The sequence below is a fragment of the Acomys minous genome, assembly GCF_964271855.1.
Source record: "Acomys minous genome assembly, chromosome: 13".
NCBI classification, from domain to species: Eukaryota; Metazoa; Chordata; class Mammalia; order Rodentia; family Muridae; genus Acomys; species Acomys minous.
Genome location: NC_140495.1, coordinates 110,927,293 through 110,953,755, shown reverse-complemented (window position 1 = coordinate 110,953,755; position 26,463 = coordinate 110,927,293). Strand labels below are relative to the sequence as shown.

Below are 26,463 nucleotides of genomic sequence, written 5' to 3'. Positions count from 1 at the left end.
CCCAACTTACTGTCTCCCACCTTCCTCCTGACCTTTCCCACTAAGGGTCCGGAAATCCTTTCTCCTAATTTTTCTATTCCCATGACCCATCTGCTTTCTCCCCAAATTAAGAGGCACTGGATCGCCCAGCTCCTCCTACTAGCACCCCTTTTCAACTTGCTTCAGCCCAGTATCTGAGCGCCCCCCCCCCATGTTCTCATGCCCAGAGTCGCACCTTGACTTCCCATGGCCCCACTTTGTAGGGAATGGGGATGGCTGGAGGATCTGAGCGTGACGTTGGCTGGAGCAGACCTCACCTCATCTCCAGACTAGGACCTGGAAGGCTGCCCGTTCCCACCCGGTGGGACCCATGGGCCCCAAGGAATAAAGTGTCAAAGTTGGCCACGCACCGAATACCAAGGGTGCTGAGTCACAGTTTGGGAAGATGCTCCCACCCTGCCAGTCCAAGTGTGGAGGGTGCCAAGAGGGCGAGGCCAGCCCCCCAACGTGCTTCAGAGAGGCACCCAGTTGTCTGTTTTCCCAGTGCCAAGAGAAGGGCCAAAATTTTCCAAACATTGGGAGGGGAAACAGGCGGGAGGGGGGGCAGCGGTGATGATGCTGATGACAGGGAGGGAGGGGAGGGGCCTGGGAAAGAGGCTTTGGGGCGTGGTCTGTGAGGGCCACGCCTCTCTCCTAGACCAACCTCAGCAGCTTTTCTGGAGAAGCCAGTGGGGTTTCTTCATTTTTTTTCCTGCCGCAAAGACCCCTTACCACCTAAATGGATCCAGCTGGCTACCTAGAGGCCCCCGGGGTGTGGAGTGAGCAGCGCCCTGTGCTGTCCACACTACAGCGCAGTTCTCAGCTGCCCTCCGTGCTAGTGCAACCCACTTTCTCAGACGTTTCCCAGTGACCAGGTGGGGAGCGGCCACGAGGGGGGTGGGGAGTGGGGGGTGAGGGGTTGCCTGAGCCGCTCATACATCTGTAAAAATGCTGCTGTGTAGATTCATGTACAGGTGCACTCGTGTCTGTGGACAAACAGGTGGTTGTATGTGCATATGCCACATATTTGTGTGTGCATGCGCCTATAGTTGGCGCAGGGGTTATTCTCAGCTCCTCAAGCACAGAGTGACAGGGAGGGTAGGCCACGCTCAGAGAAAAGGGCATCCTTGCCTCTGGCCCTCCTGCCTAGGGCAGGCACCTCACATGGAAACAGTCTGTCCCCCAACTCTCCTGTCTCTTTATTTTATTTTAGTCCTTGAGACAGGGTCTTAGCAGCCTAAACTATTCTTAAGTTTGCTATGCCAAGACTGGCTTTGGCCTGGGGACCCTTCTGCCTCTACCTCCTCAGTGCCACCACACCTAGTTTATATAATTCTGGGGATCAAACTTAGAGCTAGGCAGGCACCCCACCTCTGAGTGACTCCTTCTGTCTCTTGATCACCAGTCAGGGAACATAGTGTCTGGCGGCCCTGAAACACCTTTCTCTTTGACCAGAGGAGTGTAGGAGATGTGGTGTTGGGGGAGGGAGACTGCGCGTCCCTCCTGGCCACGCGGTGTTCCCACCACTCTCTGTTCTAGATGACCTGGGCACCTGCCTGCATCGCTCATCTCTTGCCCCAGCTCGAGCCCACCCTGCCTCTCCTGCTCCCTGTTCATCAGAGCCTCTCTGCTGCCTCATTCCTTTTGCTCAAACTGTCTCAGGAAATTCCACAAGCGCACACACACGAACACGAGGAACTCTGAGTCTAAACCCCAGCACTTCAACTTGGCTTCTTTTTGTCTTTTATTTTTCCACAAAAGGTACCTTGGGCTGAGCACACACAGAGCCCTGGACTGATGATCCTCAAACAATAAAAACCAATAAAAATATAGCTAGGTATGTAAATAAATATCTTTGAGGGCCAGCAAGATGGCTCAGCAGGTAAAGGCTCCTGCTGCCAAGCCTGACAACCTCAGTTTAGTCCCTGGGACCCACGTGGTAAAAGGAGAGAACTGACTCCCAAAACTTCAACACCACACCATCTCCACCGTGGCATGTTCATGTCCACACACAAAATAAGTAGATTTAATAAAAACATGAAAAAATACAATTTTCTTCCTCCCCACGCCTGTGCACCCTGTCTGACATGATGAACCCAGGCTTGCGCTCCGCCACTGAGCTCCACTCCAGTCCTCTTTTGGATTTTAGGCCAATGTGAGTTTCATTATATATATATATATCTTTGTGCTTTTATTTATTTGGGGAGGGGGATTTAAAGGGCTTCCCTGTACCCTTGGTTGGTCTGGACTTTCTTTGTAGACCAGGTTGGCCTCGAACTCACAGAGATCCGCCTGCCTCTGCCTCCCGAGGGACTGTACTTTGCTCATATTGACCCATCTCCATGGCCCTCTCCAGCCCTTGGTGTCTGAGAGGGAGAGTGTCTTGCAATGTATCCCAGACTGGTTCTACATTCCCGCCCCTGCTTCCCAAGCCATGAGCTCACAGGCAGGCATACAGCACCAACCAATCCATCCCCAGCACCCGCCTCTCCTGGTCACTACTTCAAGGACGTCACACCCCAGCTCAAGACTCATATCTCTTTATTTTTTTCTATTTAAAATTTTTGATACAGAATTTCACTGTGTATCCCTGGCTGTCCTGGAAACTCACTCTGTAGACCAGGCTAGCCCCTAACTTACAGAGATCTGTCTGCCTCTGCCTCCCAGGTGCTGGGATCACAGGTGTGCACTGACATGCCCACTCAAACTTTCTTCAGTAGACTATTTAGTGCCTTTCTCTTCTTTTCTTTTCTTTTTTTCTTTCTTTCTTTTTTTTAGCTTGGGTTTCTCTGTAGTCTTAGCTGTCCTGGACTTACTTTGTAGAAGAGGCTGGCCTCGAACTCAGTGGTCCTCCTCCTGCCTCCCAAGTGCTGAGATTAATGGGGTGTGCCACCATTGTCTGGCCATCAGCACACTTTTTGTCTGTCTGGTTTTCTTATTTGATTAAGAAACAGTATAGTGCACAGACTGTAGTTTGTCCTCATGGCTTTTTTACCTCACAGTGCAAATAAGCCACAGTTGAAGAGTCTGCCGATCTGTGCTGCCTTGGTAGTTCCCCCCGCCTGGGGCTGTTGCCGCCAGGTCTGCTGTGGCTACCTCCCTCAGCGTGTCTGTGGGCCCAGTAGCTCTGCTTATGACCAGCTTTATTACGTCACATATCTTCTGCTGTTTCCCAGAACCGTCTGGTCCTCCCAGCATCCTCCCCACCTGGTCACCGACTCCTTGGGCCCAGCTACTATTTCTGCAGGACTTCCAGCCCAGACTCTGTCCGTGGTCCTGGCTTGACCTTGGTCCCGTTCTTGCAGCCTTCCTACTAGTTCTGGGTTTAGATTGGACTTTACAATCGTTATTAAAGTCAATAAATGTTTACCCAGCACATTGGATGTGCTGGGCACAAGGACAGAGACTCCAATCAGAACGAGAAGAAAAATGGCGGTGTCTTCTGTCCCCTCACTGTGTAATGAGGTGCTTGGGAGGCAAGAAAGTAGCAGCCCCGCCCTGGCCACATAAGAAAGTAGCAGCCCCGCCCTCTCCACACGTGATCACAAGAACTGTGGGAGCCCGTCACGTGGCGTGGCGGGTCCTCCGCCTGGCCAAGAAGGCTTCTGTGGGTGATGTCAGGGTGAGACCGGAAGGGTGAAGTGATGAGCAAGAGTGCTCCACGGATGGGGGCTGTATACACAGGGTTAGGGTTTGGCACGGGACGTGGAGAGTGAAGCCTTTACTCCCTCGTGGGGGTGGATGGGGAGATGGGTAAAGGCAGTTTGCTGCCAAGCGTGAGACCTGGGTTCCCTCTCCAGCACGCACACGGTGGAGGGAGAGAGGCTGCCACAGCTTACTCTCTCACGTCATACATGCACCACAGCACCCGAGCACACACACGTACACCAACAGCTTACCCACTCACGTCACACATGCACCACGGCACCCGAGCACACACACGCGTACACCAACAGCTTACTCTCTCACGTCATACATGCACCACAGCACTTGAGCACACACACGCGTACACCAACAGCTTACCCTCTCACGTCATACATGCACCACGGCACCCGAGCGCGCGCACACACATACCCCAACAGGGCAGCCAACGGGCTCAGATTGAAGGGGGAAGTCACGGGAGATGAAGTAGTGAGGACTGCTGGGAGATGGCGGGACTGATGACCACTGTTCCACGGGAATGGAGACCGCACTTTGTTGTTGTTAATTTCCAATACAGCCTAATAATGTGTATTATCAGGCCTATAATTAGTATTAGGTCAGTATTACCACTGGCAATCAGTCAAGACACAGACACCTGTCATATTTTCAAATAGCATTAGTTAGCCTGGGGCAGGGCAGATATTAATCCTCTAAACTACCTCCCATTTCCCATACCTGCCCCAATCCCATGCCGTCTGCTTCTAATAACTTCTGTCAAGCTACCTCCCACCCATAATCCCAAGTGTTTGCTAATGTTCTTCTTCTGAGCCACGTCCTCCATCCACGCCGGCCACGTCCTCCATCCACGCCGGCCACGTGCTTCTCCTCCACCTAACCCACGATGGCGCAACCTTCTTCTCCTCTCCTCTCCTCAGGACTCTCTTCTTCCCAAAATTCTCTCTTTCCAAGCCTGGGAACCTCAGCCACGCCTATCTCATTTGCCCTGCCTAGGTGTGGCCTTTTATTAATTAGCACCAAAATACATCAACCCCCAACAAGAGCCACTAAAGGGCTGGATGCAGAACAGGACACCCCCAGATTCCAGCTGAGGGTTTGTGAGCCTCTACCCACCCCCTCAGGCTGGGGTTCCGAGGTCACGTGTGCTGTAGGTGCTGTCGTGTCTGGAAGATACTGCTGTTGGCCCTTAACATTTTTCTGGCCCCCCCTGCTGTGATTTTTCTCCCCAAAGCCTTGTGGAGAAGTGTGCGATAGAAGTCCCTTTTAGGACTGAGTACCCCACACACTTTTATCCTGTGCACGTTAGCCAGGTGTGGGTCTCTGTTCTAATCTTTGTTTGTTTTTCAAGACAGGGTTTCTCTGTGTAGCCCCCGGTTGTCCTGGACTCATTTTGTAAACCAGGCTGGTCTGTCCCTGACTCCCCAAGTGCTGGGATTACAGGTGTGCGCCACCACACCCGACTATCTGTTCTCATCTTTACTGCAGGAAAAAAATCCTCTGCTAAGCGTTGAGATATGCATTGTGGGTATAAAGAGAGGCTGGTCTCCACATGGGCACGCAGGCCAGGCGTTGAAGTCACCAGGCTGGATGCTTAGGTGGATACCCAGTGCACGTGGCGATCCTTCTGGGGAGCCTGTACCAAATGCTGAGTAAAATGCAGTCCCTCCGTGGCTCCAGCCCCTTCCCAGGTGTCCAAGAGTCACAGAGCCCTCTGGGGTTTGTAAAGAAAACAGAGTATGAGGCAGTGGGGGTGTGTGAGGATGGATGGTGAGATGGCTCAGCGGGTAAAGGTGCTTGCTGCCAAGCCTGAGGACGTGAGTTCAATCCCCGCCCCCACATGGTGGTAAGAGAGGCTGCTGCCACACTGTACGTAACACACTTCAAAAATGGGAGAGGCGACCAACAGACTGGCCCTGAGAGAAGCTGAGTAAGATGAAGACAGGCATCCTTATATTTTGTGGGAGACAATGGCGGGGGGTTCTTTGGTCATTTTGAAGGGTTGGGGAAGCCACTTGGAGTGGATTGAGGAATGCGTGCAGAGTGAAGGAAAGTGTGGTGGCTGGAGGGATGTGACATCAGCAAGGACAGTGAGGTAACAAGTTCTAAGGGTACAGCTGTGGGAGTTGTACACACATCCGTTTACCCCCACCCAGATCAAGGCACAGGACATCCCAGAGATTCCCCCCTCTGTAGTAGCCCTAACGGTAATCCCATTTTATCTCCTAAGAGCGCAGATACGCTCTGCCTGGTCTAGCGCCTGCACAGCTCACACCATCTGGAGCATTATCCTTCTGTGTCTGCTTTCCGTCATTCATCCATGTTGTGTGTAAAGTTTTTCTTGCTGCATAATATTCTGTCTCTGCCATCACTTGTCCAATCGAGTTGAGTTTCAGTTAATGTAACTAAAGCTCATTCACATCCAGTGGGGTGTGGCAGTGTGCGCCTGTCATCCCAAAATGCAGGGGGCCGAGGCAACAAGACTCTGTGCTCAGAAACAACTGTTGCAGCCGGGCGTGGTGGCACATGCCTTTAATCCCAGCCCTCGGGAGGCAGAGGCAGGTGGATCGCTGTGAGTTCGAGGCCAGCCTGGTTTACAAAGTGAGTTCCAGGACAGCCAGAGCTGATACACAGAGAAACCCTGTCTCAAAAGAACAAAACAACAACAAATCAACAACAACAACAAAAGAAACAACTGTTGCTCTTGCAGAGGACCCAGCTTTGTTTTTTGGTTGTTGTTTAATTTAAATTTTAGACTTAGTTTGTTTTCAGATGTGTGTGTGTGTGTGTGTGTGTGTGTGTGTGTGTGTGTATGCACACACGTGTGAGTTGTTGCCTAGAGTCCAGAAGAGGGCATCCAATCCCCTGGAGCTGGAGTCACAGCAGTTGTGAGCCGCTCAGCATAGGTACTGGTGCTGTCACCTAATTCAGAGCAGCACACACTCTTCCCCTCCGAGCCAGCTTTCCAGCCCCCGAGCCCCAGTTTTTTATTTTAGGTTTTATGTATATGTTCATATGTGTACATGTCTATGTGGAGGCCGGAGCTCAATGTTGGCGTGTCTTTTATGTCCCTCCACCTAACTCTTTGAGGCAGGGTTCCTGGACCTGCAGCTCAGCCCTCGGGCTAGACTTGCCTTACCCCCTCCCGCCGCGGCCCTGGGCTTACGGTTGTGTCCTTGGCACCTGGCTTTCCCACGGGGCTGAGGGAGAAATCAGGCTCTAACTTCACCCTTTACCAGTGGACCCATCGCCCACCCCCTCCTCCCTCTCCCTCTCATGTTTACCTAACACGTTTTCTCCCATCTGTGGCGTGTCTTATTTTCTTACTGATGTCATTTGATGACCAGATGGTTTCAATTCTTGAGCTAGACATAGAGCGCCGTGGCAGAGCCCCTGCCCAGAATGCTCCATCGGCAACAGGGAGCGAGGTCTGCTGTGTCCATTCTGCTGTGGTTAAGCCATTGTGCACCTCACTGAAGCAATTTTCACTTACTCCGGTCACAAAGATCTGTCCCGTGTTTTCTTCTGTGTTGCTATGGCAACCGTTTTGTATTTAGGACCGTGACCTGTTGGCGTGTTGTTTTGTTTTGTTTTCTGGCCGTGTTATTGGGAGTCTGATATCTCTACCTCCCCTCTAACCCTTTTCCACCCCAGTCCCTTCCAGCGTCCCAGTGCCAGGCAGGTGGGACAGGTTAGTGGAGCGGGGCAGCGTCTCTGCTCATGGTCAGGGCCATCCGGTCCCTTGGGAAAGTCCAGTCTTTGTAGCTCTCCAGCGTCCAGCAAACCAGCAACCAGCGATGGCAGACACAGCGGCGAGCACAGCAGCAGGACGGAGAGCAGAGCTGCACAGGCCCGCTCAGCACTCCCCCATCTATACCCCTCAAGAGTTCTCAGAATTAAACTATCTGGAGCTGACAAAGCTCACGCCCCGCAAGAGCACCAGGCACATTATAGTCTGCTGCTGTGCACAGTCTGTCCACACCTCAGATTAAAACAGAAACACATTCACATAACTAGGTTTTGTGTGTGTGTGTGTTTGATTTTTGTTTTTTGAGACAGGGTTTCTCTGTGTAGCCCTGGCTGTCCTGGACTCACTCTGTAGACCAGGCTGGCCTCGAACTCATAGAGATCTGCCTGCCTCTGCCTCCCGAGTGCTGGGATTAAAGGTGTGTGGCACATAACTAGGTTTTTAAAGAAACCAAAATCCTCACTACAACGATTCAGCTCACATTAATTTCTGTATTTGGATATAAGGTACAGACCAAGCCCCTCCCCCAACCCCCCCTCCCCGCCCGTGTAGACCTTCAGCTGATACAACATTATTTACTTACTTGATTTCGTTTAGGGCATCAGATCCCCTGGAACGAGTTACAAAGGGTTGTGAGCACCCACTGTGTGAGTGCAGGGAACTGAACCTCGGACCACTACAAGAGCAGCGTGTGCCTTTAAGCCCCTAGCCGCCCCTCAGCCACAGCCTTTCTCTTTTTAATTTCCATAGTACCTTAGTTATCAATGCCCTGGCCACATACACAGGGGTTGTTTTTTGAGTCCTAGTCTACCCCGCTGCATGTCCTCGTGTTTTTGTAAATCTTGATATTTGACAGTCCTGAGGAAGAGCTGTGGTTTTTACTGGGAATTATTTGAGCTCATTAAAACAAATTAAAAGGCGATACTCCTGGAACCCTTTTCCTCCTACTGGGTTGGTTCCACCATCTTTGAGGTGAAGGTTTGTACCTGGTCTTATTGTAACTTACAATGCCGTGATTGGTTGATATCCCTGGCTTACGATACTGTGATTGGCTGATAGCCCTGGTTTATGATGCCGTGATTGGTTGATGGCCCTAGCTTACAATGCTGTGATTGGTTGATGTTCCTGTCTTACGATGCCGTGACTGGTTAATGTCCCTGGGATGCCTGCTCTTTTCTGAGGGAAAGAGGAGGAAGATTGGATCTGGGGAAGGGGAGGTGGGGGGAGGGGACCTGGGAGGGACGGAGGGAGGGGAGGCTGTGGATGGGAGGGAATGTGTGAGAGAAGAATAAGAAAATTAAAAGGCAAGCCAGGCATGGTGGCGCACGCCTGTGATCCCAGCACTCAGGAGGCAGAGGCAGGAGGATTGCTGTGTAGATCTATACAGCCTGCACTGTAAAGCGAGTCCAGGACAGCCAGGGCCACATAGAGAAACTGTCTAAAACAAACAAACAAACAAAACACAGCAATATTATGAGAATGTTTTCATTTTAATCTCATTTAGTCTGTGTGGACGTCAGACTGCTTTGCAGCAGTGACTATGATTTGCCTCGTGCTCTAGCAGAGCCTTGGTTTTGCCAGCTGCAGGTAGTTTCTACGATTGTGTGGTGTTTGGAATTCTGGGAGCTTTTCATAGGGTACATACATGAATGCTAGAGACCTGACAAGGGTTGTTGGTTGTGGTTGCTGTTGCTTTCACTGGTGTCGCTGTCACTGGTGGTTTGTTAAGTAGTCGTGAGCAAAGAAGAAAAATAAGTCAGATGTCCTGACAGCAAAGACCAAGCTTGCCCCAAGAACGCCGGAGCCCCTAACCAGCAGGAAGTGGTCTAATGGTAGATAATGGAGTCCGCTTTGGGACCCCTGAATTTATTCAGGGATCTCTGCCTTCCTCTCTGTCCTCCGCCCCTTATCTAGTGTTAGGGCCTTGACAGGGGAGAAAAAAGAAGAACCCACAAAGTAGCTAATGCCAGCTGCAGGAGAGGAACCAGAAAGGCCCCTGGAGCAGATCTGGCCCGGCTCCCGTTAGGCTTGGATTTTCATGTGTGTGGGTCCTGTTCTGTGTGCAGGGGGTGAGGTGACAGGTTTCGCCCTCTCCCTGCAGCCTCCCGAGTGACGATGGCAGCTCCACGTGCCCCGACAGCTGTTCTGACTCTGCTGGTGTTGCTTGCTTCAGCCGGAGCCGGCCCTTTCTCTCCTCGGTCCAATGTGACGCGCCCTGCCCCGCGCCCTCCTCCCCAGCCAGGGGGCCCTTCTCGGACGTATGAGCACACTGTGGAAGGCGGGGAGAAGCAGGTGGTGTTCACCCACCGCATCAACCTGCCCCCTTCGGCTGGCTGTGGCTGTCCCCCGGGCTCGGAACCTCCTGTGCCTGCTTCCGAGGTGCAGGCCCTGAGGGTCCGGCTGGAGATCCTGGAGGAGCTGGTGAAAGGGCTTAAGGAGCATTGCTCAGGGCCGTGCTGTCCCTCAAACCCCCAGGCTGGCACAGGTGAGTAGCTGACTGGGGTGGGGTGTGGGGAGGGCACAGAGGACGAAGAAGAGGGTCAGGGTGGGAACGCTGCCAGAGTGACATCAAGGTCTTGGTGTAAATGAGAAAACGTGCCACTTTCTGGTCCTTAGGGGTGAAGGCTGACTAGAGGCAATCCCAACGCTTGCTAAGATCCCGAGAGAGGGCATGTAGGCTAAGCAACCAGGAGCTAAAATGACCCACCCCAGGAGCCGGGCGTGGTGGCACAAGCCTTTAATCGCAGCACTCAGGAGGCAGAGGCAGGCGGATCGCTGTGAGTCCGAGGCCAGCCTGGTCTACAAAGGGAGTCCAGGACAGCCAAGGCTACACAGAGAAACCCTGTCTCGAAAAACCAAAAATAAAATAAAAATGACCCACCCCAAAGGAGCTGGCTGGCCACAGGATAGTTACATGGGCTGGGTCTCACTTTTTCCTACACCAGGCCAGACCGATGTGCGAAGCCTCTGCAGCCTCCACGGTGTCTTTGACCTGAGCCGCTGCGCCTGCTCCTGCGAGCCTGGCTGGGGTGGACCCACCTGCTCAGACCCTACGGACACAAAGACGCCCACCTCGCCTCCGCCCTCAGCCCCCAAGGCCTGTCCCGAGGACTGCAACGACCAGGGTCGCTGCGTCAGAGGACGCTGCGTGTGCTTCCCCGGCTACAGTGGCCCCACCTGTGGCTGGCCCTCTTGCCCCGGAGACTGTCAGGGGCGCGGGCGCTGCGTGCAGGGTGTCTGCGTGTGTCGCGCCGGCTTCTCGGGCCCCGACTGCAGCCAGCGCTCCTGCCCTCGCAACTGTAACCAGAGGGGCCGCTGCGAGGAAGGACGCTGCGTGTGCGACCCCGGCTACTCGGGTGAGGACTGCGGGGTGCGGAGCTGTCCCCAAGGCTGCAGCCAGAGGGGCCGCTGCGTGGACGGCCGCTGCGTGTGCAACCCCGGCTACTCCGGTGAGGACTGCGGGGTGCGGAGCTGTCCCAGGGGCTGCAGCCAGAGGGGCCGCTGCGTGGACGGCCGCTGCGTGTGCGACCCCGGCTACGGCGGCGAAGACTGCGGCGTGAGGAGCTGCCCCTGGGACTGTGGCGACGGAGGGCGCTGCGTGGACGGCCGCTGCGTGTGCTGGCCCGGGTACTCGGGCGAGGACTGCAGCAAGCGGACGTGCCCGCGGGACTGCCATGGCCGGGGCCGCTGCGAGGACGGGGAATGTATCTGCGACGCAGGCTACAGCGGCGACGACTGCGGGGTGCGGAGCTGCCCCGGGAGCTGTAACCAGAGGGGCCACTGCGAGGACGGCCGCTGCGTGTGCTGGCCCGGGTACACCGGCGCGGACTGCAGCGCGCGGGCCTGCCCTCGGGACTGCAGGGGCCGCGGGCGCTGCGAGGACGGCGTGTGCGTGTGCCACGCGGGCTACAGCGGCGAGGACTGCGGGGTGCGCAGCTGTCCCGGGGACTGTCAGGGCCGCGGGAGATGCGAGAGTGGCCGCTGCGTGTGCTGGCCTGGGTACACAGGCCGGGACTGTGGCACGCGTGCCTGCCCTGGTGACTGTCGTGGGCGCGGGCGCTGCGTGGACGGCCGCTGCGTGTGCAATCCGGCCTTCACTGGAGAGGACTGCGGGAGCCGCCGGTGCCCTGGGGACTGCCGCGGCCACGGCCACTGCGAGGACGGCGTGTGCGTGTGCGACGTGGGCTACTCGGGCGATGACTGCAGCACGCGCAGCTGTCCCGGCGGCTGTAGGGGCCGCGGCCGGTGCCTGGACGGGGTCTGCGTGTGCGATGAAGGCTACTCGGGTGAGGACTGCGGCGTAAGACGGTGCCCACACGACTGCAGCCAGCACGGCGTGTGCCAGGAAGGCTTCTGCGTGTGCCACGCGGGCTACGCGGGCGAAGACTGCAGCATTCGTACCTGCCTGGCAGACTGCCACCGGCGCGGCCGCTGTGAGGACGGGCGCTGTGTGTGCAACCCAGGCTACACCGGCCCCGCGTGTGCCACCCGCACCTGCCCAGCCGATTGTCGCGGCCGTGGGCGCTGTGTGCAGGGAGTGTGCGTGTGCTACGCTGGCTACAGCGGAGAGGACTGTGGGCAGGAAGAGCCTCCTGCCAGTGCCTGCCCTGGGGGCTGTGGGCCCCGGGAACTGTGCCGGGCTGGCCAGTGTGTGTGTGTTGAGGGCTTCAGAGGCCCAGACTGTGCCATCCAGACATGCCCAGGTGACTGTCGCGGCAGGGGAGAGTGTCTCCAGGGCACGTGTGTCTGCCAAGATGGCTACGCTGGGGATGACTGCGGGGAAGGTGAGCCAGGGCAACGGGCAACGCTGGGGCAGACACAGTTCTGTTACACTGAGAGGCCTAGGGAGAACGGAGGGAAATGTTCCGATAGAGGGAGGGAGGGGCTAACTGGAAGGACCCTGACTGCACAAATCCATGCCAGTGCAAAGTCTGACCTTTAGATCTGTGGGGAGAGGGTTGCCTTTGGGTGTTTATACTCAGGACGTGGTGGAAGCTGACAGACACTTAGGCCCTCTTTGGACTTTGGGAGCAAAGGTGTGCCTCTCTGTGGCTAACCGCTTTCCCTACTCCACTCTGGGCAGAGATACCAGCCATCCAGAACATGAGGATGCACCTCCTGGAGGAGACGACCGTGCGCACAGAGTGGACCCGGGCTCCTGGACCCGTGGATGCCTATGAAATCCAGTTTATCCCCATGGTGAGGGCAAGCAAGAGGGGGCTAAATGGGCAGCATTGGGGGAAGGGAGAGGGAGGGCTGGAGACTCCTGATGGCTGGTACTGAGTCTGCTCTAGATGCCATTTTACCTGCTGGGCACAGAGGCCTCAATATGGTTATTGAAATTAGGGTGGTGGTGGTGATGGTGGTGATGGTGGTGGTGGTGGTGATGGTGGTGGTGGTGGTGGTGGTGGTGGTGGTGATGGTGGTGGTGGTGGTGATGGTGGTGATGGTGGTGATGGTGGTGATGGTGGTGGTGGTGGTGGAGGTGGTGGTGGTGGTGGTGATGATGGTGGTGGTGATGGTGATGGTGGTGATGGTGGTGGTGGTGGTGGTGGTGGTGGTGATGGTGGTGGTGGTGGTGGTGGTGGTGGTGGAGGTGGTGGTGGTGGTGGTGATGGTGGTGGTGGTGATGGTGATGGTGGTGATGGTGGTGGTGGTGGTGGTGGTGGTGGTGGTGGAGGTGGTGGTGGTGGTGATGGTGGTGGTGGTGATGGTGATGGTGGTGATGGTGGTGATGGTGGTGGTGGTGATGGTGATGGTGGTGATGGTGGTGGTGGTGGTGGTGGAGGTGGTGGTGGTGGTGGTGGTGGTGGTGGTGGTGATGGTGGTGGTGGTGGTGGTGGAGGTGGTGGTGGTGGTGGTGGTGGTGGTGGTGATGGTGGTGGTGGTGATGGTGGTGGTGGTGGTGGTGGAGGTGGTGGTGGTGGTGAGCTTACTGCTCATGTGCTCAGTGGTCATTGCTGTTAGTTTTTGTGCTCAGTACAAGTCAGGCCCCATTCCACACCTTGGCTTTGGGCAACAGCATCGGGGTTCATGGCGCTCTCCTTGCTTCTTGTGCTCAGAGTGCTCGGCCATCACCTCATTCTTCTCAGGCAAGCCCTTAGCCCTCTTTTTACCCTCAACGCTTTGTTTTCAGATTCTTCACTTTTCTATGCCTCTGGCTTTTTGTGCACATCCCCCAGACGGGGAGACGCATGCGCCGGCTGACTCTGGACCTGCAGTCACGCATCACGCAGGCTGCCCTAGGTTTTGACCATGTTTATCTTTTTGTTTTGTTTTGTTTTCCGAGACAGGGTTTCTCTGTGTAGCCCTGGCTATCACGGACTCACTTTGTAGACCAGGCTGGCCTTGAACTCCCAGAGATCTGCCTGCCTCTGCCTCTGGAGCGCTGGGATTAAAGGTGTGTGCCACCACACCTGACTCCAGCCACATATTTATCTGTTTATTGCAGATCTCACAGAGACCCAAAGCAAAACATTTAGAAATCATAGGTAAGCCGACAGCGGCAGGTGGATCTCTAAGTTCGAAGCCAGCCTGGTCTACAGAGCTAGCTCCAGGACAGCAAGGGCTACACAGAGAAATCCTTTCTCAACAAAACCCCCAAGCAAACAACAGCCCACCAAAAAAGAGGGGAAAAAAGAAAAAATTACAGATAAGCAAGCAAAAAGGAAGCACTACAGCGAGGAGAGAAGGGGGGAGGGTGGAAGGCAGCGCCCTGCCCCTCCCCCAGGGCCATATATGGGCTTTGCCTTCGCCTCTGTTCAGTGTTACCCTTCTTGGTTTAGGCCAAGCTGTCTGGGTCGGTGCAATAATTCTGAGTCGTGAACTTGTTTTCCCAGCTCCTGTCATCAGTGCTTCTCAGAGCGTTCTTTCTCTGCCTCCGACTTGCTCTTAAGACATTTGGGAGCACAGCGAGGACAAGGAGGAAGCCTGTGACCCCTCGCTGGGGACCGCCCTGTCCATAGCTACACTCAGGGTCTGCCCATTTCTCTTGCTTCTCAGTCACCTGGCCTATCCCGCATCACTCCGCAAATAGCAGACAAGGCCACACGTGTGTCCATTGGTCCAGGTGAAGCCCTAGACACACACACACACACACACACACACACACACACACGCGCGCGCGCCTGGACTTTAAGTGCGGGGACAGAGAGAGAAATGCCAAAGTGTTGGCTGCCATCCTTGCCCTGGGGCAGGCCCCACAGGAAGCTCTCTAGCTGTATCCCAAGCCCCAAGCGCCGCTTTGTCGCGCCACCAAAATAGGCCCCCTCCCTCCTGTTTAAATTTTCTATATAAAAATAACTTAATCAGGAGACAAGAATTTGGCACCTAGAGAAGAGAACAGTGGCGGCTGCGTGTTTGACAGTGGAACAAGCACGTGCACGGTTTGCGAAGTCTGTCCTGCGCACATTATTTACATAGCTCTACTCTGGAGGGCGGGACTTTCAGAAGGAATTTTCCTATGAACCTTCAGGGGAGGGAGAAATAAAATAAACAGTTGAGATAAGAGCAGCCCTCGGGCAGTGTCGCCTGTCTGCTGCTCCAAACACAGCCCCAGCTTTGGGTGTTGTCAAGGGGTGCAGCTTGTGCAGCGGCTTTTGTTCCCCCTTTGGTCTGAACGGGGTGGTGAGGGAGTTGGGGGGTGCTGTAAGCTGGTCTGCACCTCTCAGCCCTTCACCTTTGCCCTGGGGATGTGACCCTTCCAGGTCTTCTGTGAGGCTGCCCCTGAGGGAAGTTCCAGGAAGCTGGTCCCTAATCAGACACAGCTCAGCCCTCAGCCCTGCTTTCTCAGCAGCCACCTTCCTCGCAGCCTGCTGGCTTTTCCCACCAGAAACACTTCTCTCTGAGAACCAGATTCTCTCCTCTCAGACTCTGTTTTTCCTGGCCAACTGTACACCCCGTTTTCAGCACACAGGAGGGACTACCCTCCTGTGTGTGTGGACTGTCACTGTGACTCGGTGGTTCTCAAAGTGCGCTCAGTGTCCCTTGTCGGCTTCACCAGGGAGCTTGCTGGGGCGCTAAGCTGGTGAAAGCTTCCTCCACTTCCGGGTCTGAGTGAGAATTGGGGGAGGGGGCGGGGTAGCCAGGAGCTTGTTGGGAGAAAAATTCTACTTTGTTCTCATGGCCTCAAGCCCCAGGGCTGTCCCCTCCCTTCTACAAACTGTGAGAGAATGTGTGGCCCGAGGGACCTGAACACTTAATCAGAGACCTTTGGGTGTCCCTTGCCGGGAGTGTTCTCTGCAGCCCTGTGAGACAGAACCTGAGAACTCGGTCCTCCCCGGGGATCTTCCAAGCCGGATTTTCCCTGTGGGACCATGAGGCTGATATGGAGAATCAAGCTAAACAGTTGCCAAGAGCAATCAGTGAGGGGAGCCAAGCTTTGCCAGGGCACCGTGCCAGCCACCAGCATCTGGCCAGAGAGTCTGCCCCAGAGCGGCACAATGGGCTGGGCAGTGTGGGTGAGGCTGGCAGGGGGACTTCTAGAGGTCCGCTACCAAGTGTGCCATGGGGGGACCGAGATGCAGAGGGTGCGTCCAAGGAGAGAAGCATTCGGGGAGGGTTTGCCTTGGCAAAAGGTCTAGACCTTGGGGGCACACAGTAGCTGGAGAGACAGAGAGAGTGATAGTCAGGCAGGTTCCGGGAGGTGCAAGGACGTCATGTGTGCCTGGTGAAGGGCCACCCCAAGGTGTCTCAGAGCAGGACAGGGTTCTCTCTACCCGGGGGAGCTTTTCCACCCAGAAAACAGTGACCCGGCCTCAGTTCGCCCTCACGCAGAAACCTCCACGTGGCTTCTCATCTGGTTTTGTACTTTGGTATTTACTATGTTTCTTGGTTTAGGACAGTACCTTTCAAAATTTCCAATCTCGTTTGGCTGAATGGAAGTGTCCCTACCATGGCCAACATAGCTGAGCAGTACAGAGCGTCCCTAGAAGCTGCCCAGGCTGGGCAGCCCCACACAGTGCGGGTGCTAGAGTGTTCACAGGCGCCCAGCTGCCCCCCAGCTCCCCAGCAGCTGCCCTGGGAGCCTGCAGGGCCACCGTACATAATCCATAACCTTAAGCACACAGCTGAACGGGAGCCTGTTGGCCACACTTTGAGCTAGGAGAGGGAGATGTCTACACTTGGCTGCTATGTTACGCCCCACCTGAGGACAGGGCTGGTGTCTTATTTTTTTAATTTTGTAAACAGAGTTCAAGAAATGTGCCATTAGCACCTGGAGCAGGTAGGCCTTGCTTTAAGGGGTATATAAGGCTGCTTAAGAGACAAGAAAAATGTCTAAGGGGGTGCCCACGTCACACAGGCGGCCCCACTCCCACAGGAAGGGCTAAGCATGTGAGGAAGGAGGGCAGGGCTGTTCAGAGAGAACAAGGTTAGGTATCAAGGTCACCAGGGGAACCAGAGGGCCCCTGGCTCAGGTGGGCTTCTGGCAGATGAGCAGGGAACCTGGGGACACATTGTCTACACTCAAGTCTCTCTGTGCTTTCCTGTATTTTTAGAGATTTATTACTAGGCAAGGTGGCGCATGCCTTTAAACCCAGCACTAGGGAGGCAGAGGCAGGCGGATCACTGTGCGTTTGTGGGTAGCCTGGTCTATAGAGTGAGTCCAGGACAGCCAGGGATACATAGTGAGACCCTGTCTTGAAAAACAAAACAAAGATTTATTTTGTCTCTCTGTGTACAAATCTATATGCACACATGTGTCACGATGTCCAATGAGGCTCGAAGAGGCCATCGGGTCCCCTGGTGCTGGAGTCACAGGCAGTGGGAGCTGCATCACGTGGGGGAGCTGGGAACTCAACGTTGCTCTTGTGCAAAGGCAGCGAGTGTTGTTAATGCTGGATCGAGCCATCTCTCTGGCTCCCGTGGTGGTCCCTCCTCAGCCCCGGCTTTCTTAAGAAACTTGTTTTATGTGTAAACGTGTGTTTGTGTGTGGGTATGTGGGCTTGAGTGCAGGTGCCTGAGGAGGCCAGAGGTGTTGGAGCCCTTGGAGCTGGAGTCACAGATGGTCGTGAGCTGCCCCGTGTGGGTGCTCGGCACTGAGCTTAGGTACCCTGCAAGCGCAGTGAGCCTCTCTCCCGCCTCTCTCCTGCCGATAGGGTCCTTCTCAGCCTAGTCCCCTGTCTGTCAAATAGGATTGATAGAACCCTTAAGTGGGCCGATAGGCACCGGGGACAGGGGCTCTTGGCGTCTTTGCTCCCCAGTTTGCATAGGGTCAAGTCCTACACAGGCTGAGACCATTTGGAGTTGTTAAAAAGAAGAGACGGGGGCAGGAGGGAGCAAGGACTAGAGTGCCCAGCTCTGACGCGTCTGGTACTGTCTTGCAGACTGAGGGGGCGAGTCCACCATTCACAGCTCGGGTGCCCAGCTCGGCCTCAGCCTATGACCAGAGAGGACTGGCGCCTGGTCAGGACTACCAAGTCACTGTCCGTGCTCTACGAGGGACCAGCTGGGGCCCTCCTGCCTCTAAGACCATCACTACCAGTGAGAGCTGGGGCCACGGGGCAAGAGAGTTGGCTTGGGGTCGGAGGTACACTGGAGCAGAGCAAAGTGGGTTCACTACTGAGCCCTCTTCTGTCTAACTCCGCTAGTGATCGACGGCCCTCAGGACCTCCGGGTGGTGGCTGTGACACCGACCACACTGGATCTCAGCTGGCTACGCCCCCAGGCTGAGGTGGACAGGTTTGTGGTGTCCTACGTCAGCGCCGGCAACCAAAGGGTGCGACTGGAAGTTCCCCCTGAGGCAGACAGGACTCAGCTAACCGACCTGATGCCAGGCGTGGAGTATGTGGTGACCGTCACTGCAGAAAGGGGCCATGCAGTTAGCTACCCGGCTTCTATCAGGGCGAACACAGGTATGGCAGTCCAGGCGTTCCTGGCATTAGGGAAGAGCCCAGTTTCCAAGGCTTGGAGTCCTCTCCTTGGGGCCCGGGCTGGAAGGTCACAGCTGGCTGTAGCAGTCCACAGCACCTGCTACAGCCTCGCTCTGTTCTAAAGGCGCTGGGGAGACAGCCCGTAGGTGCTTGGGGTCCTGTAGAAAGCCTGCAGGTTAGACTGTGGGAGGATCTGCCCCTGGGAGGGAGACAGCATACTGAAGATGCTGTGACTCACCCAGTGGAGGGCGGCTCTTACCTAACTTAGGTACAAGGGCAGTTGCGGGCAGTTTGATGTCGTGGGAACTAGAGCTAAGCATGTCCGAGGTCGTGGGGTGGGGTCTCATAGCAGTCACTTTCCCACCAACACGCAAGGTTTCTTAACAGATGCCCAGATGGATCTTTCTTTCTCCGGAGTAGCTCACAATTTCATCCCCCACCCCCACCCCCGTTCCCGTTCTCTCCGTCAGAAACGCACCTGCCTGCTGCTTTTTTTTTTTTTTCCTTCTAGGGCACCAACAAATGCGGGCTTGGAGGGCAAAGAAATGGGTGGGGCTCGGAGACACTAACTTCTCTTTCTAGGTGGGGCTGGGACTCAGGGAAGAGGCCTCGTCACTGGTGGGGGGTGGAGGAGCCGAGGTGGAGGAGCAGAGCGGTGCGGTGGGGGGAAACCTGACGCTGACCTGCTGTCTTCTTCCTCCTTTTTGATTGGCAGCCCCAGGCCACTACGGTTACCCAGAGGTGCGCCCCCCAGCCCCGCCCCCTAGCCCCCGTCCCCGGCCTCCACGGCCCTCCTGGCCCTTGCGGCCCCCAGAGGTGGGCGAGAAGGAGTGGCATCCCCGGCCCAGCCTGCCCCAGCCTCCCCGGCGGCCATGGGGTAACCTGACGGCTGAACTGGGCCGCTTCCGCGGCACAGTACAGGACCTGGAGCGGCACCTGCGGGCCCATGGCTACCCACTGCGCGCCAACCAGACTTATGCGTCGGTGGCGCGCCACATCCATGAGTTCCTGAAACGTCATCAGACAGCGGGTGCCCCGGCATCCCAGCCGCGTCACCCCCACCCCACCGCTAGTCCCAACCAGAGCACCAGAAAAAGGGACTCGGACCGGGGAGACGTGGGCCCAGCATCCGATGGTGCACAGCCGGTGACTGCAGCGCGCCACCCGAAGCCCGAGGTGCTGGGCAGTGCAGCCGACGGTGCGCTGATTGTGTCCCTCGATGGCCTTCGGGGTCAGTTCGAGCGCGTAGTGCTGCGCTGGCAGCCACTGCCACCGGCCAAGGGCCCCAGCGGGGAGCTGACTGTGGATGGCTCGGAGCGCACTGTTCGCTTGCCCAACCTCAGGCCCGGCACTACTTACCACGTTGAGGTCCATGGGGTACGGGCAGGGCAGACTTCCAAGTCCTACGCCTTCATCACCACCACAGGTAGTGTGGGCTGGGGCCCTGGTCCGCCCACCCCCTGTCCAGCGTCACCTGCCTTCGAGATTGCAGCCGCTTATTATTCTTCCTACTGCCTCACTGCTTAGGCCTCTACCGCCTCACCACACCCTTCCGTCTCCCAGCCAGCCTGGTCCAGGCTGCAGGATACTACCACAGAAAGCTGCCCCGCCCCCACTCCCGCCACTGTCCCAAAAGCCACCCGCATCCCAGGGTCCCGGCATCCTCCTGAGGCTAACCAAAGCCAAACAGACCTGGTGCATCCTCCTGAGGCTAACCAAAGCCAAACAGACCTGGTTTGTGGCGTTCCCATGCCTGCTAATAATTGCCAGGCAAGGCCACACATCAACATAGTGACACAACATTGTCTGCAAACGTCACACTCAAGAACCTTGCATTTGAGGTTTGTTTGTTTTAAATTGGAAAAAGAAAACCCGCAAACCACCATCTCATGTCCTCAGCAAGTTTAGAGTCCTGCACCAGGCAGCACTCACAGCGGGACACTTCCAAGCAGGCAGCTGAAGGCTGCGCTGAGGCAGCGGCTGCGGAGAATTTTCCCTGCCGCTTCCATGGGTGGGATTGAAATCAGAGATCCGCGCTGTGACTCACTGCGGCGAGGGTGCTTGAAGTCTGTGGTCTGTGGTTAAGTCCCACAAGTGTGGCAGAACTGTTTGAGGGTGGCCTCGGAAGCCGTGGATGGTGGGTGGGGTGAAACCACTGTTTCCTGAAGGATTTCCCCGGCCGGGTTCCCCTCCAGCAGCTCTCCCACAGGACGGATGCCTGGCCCAGGGCCTGGGTGCTTGGTGGCTGCAGGTGGGGGTGGACCTGTTCTTCCTCCATAGGGCACAGAAGCCACCGGGACTGGACCTCCGCCCACCCTTCCCCCCTCTCTCCCTCCTAACACCACGGCCCCTCCCTTCCTTCCAGGCTTCTCACTGCACCACTAACGGAAGTGGAGGAGCGGCACCAGTGGGGGAGGCTCACACCAGAGTGTGGGGGGACGGGACGCGCTCATTAGGAGCCGGAAGGTCACGGAGTGAGGATCAGCAGGAAGGGATGGCAGGTTTCACGGGTCACTGCCTGCCGTAAGCCAGGCCTGGCTGCTCCAAAGTGGGTTCTATGGGAGACGCTGGAGGACTTGGCCAAATATGGGAAGGAGTGTTGACTGTCTTCTGAATCCCCAGAGAGGGCCGGGGAGCAGCCTGGGAAAGGGAGGGCAGCCTTTTCGCCCTCAGAGGCTGGAGGGCGCACCTGGGGCCGGGAGGCTCCAGCCACGCTCTCACACGGACTCTCCTGTTTCTCTTACCTGCTCTGCCCCTTCCCAGGCTCTTTACCCTCTGGCCTCTTGGAGGCCACTGACGAGCCTCCTCCCTCGGGCCCTTCTACGACCCAAGGGGCCCAGGCTCCTGCCCTGACCCTGGAGCGCCACCCGCTGGGAGAGATGAAGGTGCTGGGCAGAGACAAGACAGGGCGCCTCCGCGTGGCCTGGACTGCCCAGCCCGACACCTTTGCCCACTTCCAGCTGCGCATGCAGGTGGCCGAGGGGCCTTGGACGTATGAAGAGCTTCTACCGGGAGACGTCCACCAGGCTCTGGTGCCCCTCCCCCCTCCCGGAGTCCCCTACCAGCTGTTCCTTCATGGGATCACCCCTGGGGGCACGCCCTCTGTTCCCATCACCTACCAAGGCATTATGGGTACATTCTGGACTGTGTTCAGAGCCCCGTCCTGAGAGTAGGGGAGGAGCCGAGCCATCTCAGGGCTCTAGAGGCAGGGCAGGCCTGACCACCTACAAGATCTGAGAGGCACGTGGGTGGGGTGGTGACCCATCCAGGAGACCGTAGCCCCTGCTCTGCAGATGATTCACTTCCTGGTTGTCCCTCTGCTCTGCCCTAGACCATAGAGTTGGGGGTAGATGGAGCTCTGGTCCCAGCACGGGCCCTCAGCTGTACTTCCTCCTGGGGACAGCACCCGTGGTGCATTGGCCATTGGCCAGCGTTTTTCCTGGGATAAAGCCTTTTGTTGTGTGTGGGGGGAGGTGTTCCACTGCCATCATGACTTCAGAGCTGGTGGAAAGGGACAAGGTCCTGGATACGTAGCTCTCACACCTCCCCACCTTGGTTCTCTCTGTGGGACTAGGGGAGCGAGCGAGAGCAGCTCAGGGGGCTAGGGAGCCCGGAGACTGCTCTGAAGCAGCAATGGGGAGGCTAGAAACTCCCAAGCAGTAGCACGGGAGGACATGAAACTCTCCTGAAAGTGTTACAGTTCAGGGATGGGGACGCAAAGGGGACAGAGACTTAGAGAAAATGTCTTCTTCCCAGGAGGGGCAGGCATGGTGGCATCCAGGATGGGGAGAGCGGGGCAGGGCAGAGGGTAGGAGTCGGGGTGAAGGGGAAGGGTCAGCCCAGCATGCTTTGTTTTTGTTCCCAAACCCCAGACAGGACTGAGGAACAACCTGCGAAGGCATCGCCACGCCTGGGTGAGCTGACAGTGACAGGCTTGACCTCTGACTCCCTGCTTCTGCACTGGACTGTCCCTGAGGGGGAGTTCGAGTCCTTCCTGATCCAGTACAGGAACAAAGATGGGGCCCAGGTGACGCCCGTGGAGGGACCCCAGCGCTCAGCACCCGTCACAGGCTTGGAACCGGGGCGCAAGTACAAATTTCTCCTGTATGGGCTCGTCGGCAAGAAGAGGCATGGCCCCTTGGTGGCTGAAGCCAAGATCTGTGAGTGACAGTGGGTACCCCAGACCCGCGCCCTGAAGTGTGCTAAAGCGGGTTGCCCCAGAGCTTTGGGGCCCAGGGAGACTGCCTGTGGTCCATGGGGGCTGTGTTAAATCCTGAAGGGGCAGAGAGGCCAGCTCAGTACTGGGGTCCTGTATGGGATGGTGTAGACCTCCTTTTGGAACCCCAAGAAACCTCTGAGGGTCGTTGAGTCCGAGAGTGAAATGAGCTCCTTTATAAATGGCACGGCGTCTGCTACTGCAGTTAGAGAAACTGGCGAGACGTGGAGGCTGATGTTGGCCTGCAGTGGAGGCCCAGGAAAGCCTCAGGTTGGGCGACCAGCCGCTTCTGTCCCCAGGCAGCAGAGGCGCTCAGAGAAATACTTCCTGTGTGTTTCTGGAGCCAGTGAGCTCAGAGCATTCTTATTTTTTCTTTTCTTTTCTTTTTCTTTCTTTCTTTCTTTCTTTTTTTTTTTTTTTTTTTAGTTTTTCGAGACAGGGTTTCTCTGTGTAGCCTTGGCTGTCCTGGACTCGCGAGTGCTGGGATTAAAGGCGTGTGCCACCACGCCCGGCCCTTAGAGCATTCTTGAACAGGTCCTTACAGTAGCTGTGAGTAGCTCTGCTGAGGGACAGACAGAAGGTGCCTGACAGAGACTGGTGGGACCTCAGGGTTACAGTGAGTCCTGGCAGCTGTGGAACAGAGAGCATGTGAGGGCAGCAACAGGGGTAACAGAGAGCATGTGAGGGCAGCAACAGGGGTAACAGAGAGCATGTGAGGGCAGCAACAGGGGTAACAGAGAGCATGTGAGGGCAGCAACAGGGGTAACAGAGAGCATGTGAGGGCAGCAACAGGGGTGTGTCCCAGATGCTAGGAAAGAGGGGGCGGCCCCGAGCTGCAGGTGTGGGTTAGGACTCTCAAGGGTCCGCAGGACTTAGCAGTGGCCATGTCACCAGGAGCTGCCTAGTGCATGGCAGAGCTGGATTGAAGGCTTTAGGATATAGAAAATTCTGGAATCCTCTGGGGACAGAGTGCAAAGAGGAGAGATGGAGAGAGATGAGCTCAGGAAATGGGTACAGCTAGGGACAGAGCAGCAGGTGGGTGGGTACCCCAAAGAGGAAGACCCAGTGTAGGATGCTTTCCCACCCCAGCCTCCACCCCCAGGATGCTCTCCTCTGGAGGAGAAAGTAGGTAGAAGTTAAGTTGGAAGCGTGGAAGTTGCCTCAGGGAGTTTCCCTGGCCGCACAGATGTGAGAAGGGCTGGCTGGGGTCCCTTCCCCTCTTCCCTTAGCTGGGAGCATCGACCCTTCCTGTCCGGCTGGGTCAGAGGGCGGGCTGCACAGGACACTCTTTCTCCCATGATCCCCTCTCTCTGTTCCCTCTTCCCAAGTGCCTCAGAGTGACCCCGGCCCGGGATCCCCACCCCGCCTGGGAGAGCTGTGGGTGACAGACCCTACCCCACACTCCCTGCACCTCTCCTGGAGTGTCCCCGAGGGCCAGTTTGACTCCTTCGTGATCCAGTACAGAGACAAGGAAGGGCGGCCCCACATGGTACCTGTGGAGGGCCCTGAGCGCTCTGTGGTGGTCTCCCCGCTGGACCCCAATCACAAGTACAGGTTCACTCTGTTCGGCATTGCCAATAAGAAGCGGCAGGGGCCCCTCACTGCGGATGGCACGACTGGTGAGTGACTGCCACCTAGGCTCTCCTGTGACCTCTTCTTGCCCCCTGCACACGCCCTCAGCCAGGAACCAGCAGGGTCTCCTAGTAAAATGGTTGATCCCAACACTTTGGCCCCGCTCCCAGGCTGGGGGGCCGCCAGCTTCCTCCCCCCCCCCGCCCCTACCCAGCTAGGCCCCTTCCATCCCATTCAGTGTGCTCCCTAAAGCCCAGGACGTGTGTCATCCTCGGGCTGTGCCCCACTTCCCAGGGCTTTAGCACTCAGTAACAGAGTGATGAACCCCAGGGCCAAATCTGAACCCCGATCCCAGGCTGCTCATTCTTCCCACTTACAGCCCCAGAGAGCACCGAGGAGGAGTCTTCCGGCCAGCCCCTCCTCGGGGAACTGACAGTGACCGGTGTGACCCCAGACTCCCTGCGTCTGTCCTGGACGGTGGCCCGGGGTCCCTTCGACTCCTTTGTGATCCAATACAAGGATGCACAGGGGCAGCCCCAGACGGTGCCCGTCACAGGGGACGAGAATGAGGTCACTGTCCCCGGCCTGGAGTCCAACAGGAAGTATAAGATGAACCTCTATGGGCTTTATGGCAGACGGCGTGTGGGGCCCGCATCTGTAGTGGCCAAAACGGGTGAGTCAGAGCCCCGCACTGCTCGCTTCCCTGCTGGCCCTGCCCAGCCCACCTGCCCTTCCTGCCCTCCACTCTGTGGAGCCCTTGTTCCGACCCAGCTGCTCCTCTGTCCCCACATCCCAGGACTCCTCGCCCGGGCTCCAGCTCCTCAGACCAACCTTGTGTTCCTCACTCTGAACAGCTGGAGCCTCTTCGCCCCCTCCCCAGCGTCCTCTCCTCCAGCCACGTTTTACTGCGGACTCCTTCAGGGAGCCATTCAGTTCCTGGCTGTCACTGCTGGGTTTCTGCAGGCGCAGGGGACCAGGTGCCACGGTGGCCCAGTCACTTAACACACAGAAAGCCCCCACTCCCCTGCTCCTAGTCAGACCTGCCCCAGGCCTCTCTCTCCTCCCTGTGCCCAGGCCCTGTCACCCAGCACTGTTGCCTTCCCTGGTGGTATACTGCTAGGGGGCAGGGACTTTGGAAGTAACTGCCTGGCTCTCACCAGTGGCTTCATAACTCACTGCCTTGGGAACTTTGGCCTGCCATTTAACTCCATCTTCTCACCTTCCCTTCTGCCAAGTGGGAATTTTTTGGTTTTTGTTGGTTTGTTTGTTTTTTTTTTTTAAACAGAGTTTCTCTGTGTAGTTCTGGCTGTCCTAGAACTCGCTCTGTAGAGATCCGCCTGCCTCTACCTCCTGAGTGCTGGGATTAAAGGTGTGTGCCACCACTGCCTGGCATCCAAGAAGGGGTTTTGATGGTGATGCCCCATGGTGTACTTAATACACGCAAGCAGGTGACACGCCTGGACCCAAGCACCTTGAATGTTGAGGCAGGACTGCGGAGTCCTAAGACAGGCTGGGCTGCACAGTGAGACCTGGCCTAAGATTCAATCAGTACATAGGAATACTGGCTGATGCCCACTCAGAGCACCCAGGCCCAAACCCTGCTGAAGTGGACCGGTCTCTGCCTGCTCAGCATCCTCTCCCTGCTGTCACCTCCACACCTAACCCCATTGTCAGTTGGCCTCTTGTCTGCTCCTCTCCAACCACCTCCTATTCTCCATGCAGCCCAGGCCCTCAGTCCTAGGTACCACAGTCCCTCCATCCATGCAGCCCAGGGCCTCAGTCCTAGGTACCACAGTCCCTCCATCCATGCGGCCCAGGGCCTCAGTCCTAGGTACCACAGTCCCTCCATCCATGGAACCCAGGGCCTCAGTCCTAGGTACCACAGTCCCTCCATCCATGCAGCCCAGGGCCTCAGTCCTAGGTACCACAGTCCCTCCATCCATGCAGCCCAGGGCCTCAGTCCTAGGTGCCACAGTCCCTCCATCCATGGAACCCAGGGCCTCAGTCCTAGGTGCCACAGTCCCTCCATCCATGCAGCCCAGGGCCTCAGTCCTAGGTACCACAGTCCCTCCATCCATGCAGCCCAGGGCCTCAGTCCTAGGTGTCACAGTCCCTCCATCCATGCAGCCCAGGGCCTCAGTCCTAGGTACCACAGTCCCTCCATCCATGCAGCCCAGGGCCTCAGTCCTAGGTACCACAGTCCCTCCATCCATGCAGCCCAGGGCCTCAGTCCTAGGTGCCACAGTCCCTCCATCCATGCAGCCCAGGGCCTCAGTCCTAGGTACCACAGTCCCTCCATCCATGGAGCCCAGGGCCTCAGTCCTAGGTGCCACAGTCCCTCCATCCATGGAGCCCAGGGCCTCAGTCCTAGGTGCCACAGT

At 56.8% G+C, this 26,463-nt stretch overlaps 1 protein-coding gene across 4 annotated transcripts in view; it reads left to right on the top strand.

Moving 5' to 3' along the window:
• TNXB (tenascin XB) overlaps positions 1-26,463 on the top strand; it is a 62,964-nt gene that overhangs the window by 1,073 nt on the left and 35,428 nt on the right. For 2 of the 4 annotated variants that reach the window (XM_084751816.1, XM_084751815.1), the window contains exons 2-11: positions 9,525-9,908; positions 10,369-12,207; positions 12,507-12,622; positions 17,749-17,905; positions 18,013-18,276; positions 19,010-19,720; positions 21,058-21,426; positions 22,167-22,454; positions 23,839-24,129; positions 24,462-24,755. In XM_084751816.1, the coding sequence (XP_084607942.1) occupies positions 9,539-9,908; positions 10,369-12,207; positions 12,507-12,622; positions 17,749-17,905; positions 18,013-18,276; positions 19,010-19,720; positions 21,058-21,426; positions 22,167-22,454; positions 23,839-24,129; positions 24,462-24,755 (4,699 nt within the window). In that variant the 5' untranslated portion in view covers positions 9,525-9,538. The remainder of the gene's footprint in view (positions 1-9,524; positions 9,909-10,368; positions 12,208-12,506; positions 12,623-17,748; positions 17,906-18,012; positions 18,277-19,009; positions 19,721-21,057; positions 21,427-22,166; positions 22,455-23,838; positions 24,130-24,461; positions 24,756-26,463) is intronic. The other 2 variants (XM_084751818.1, XM_084751817.1) reach the window with 2 other exon arrangements.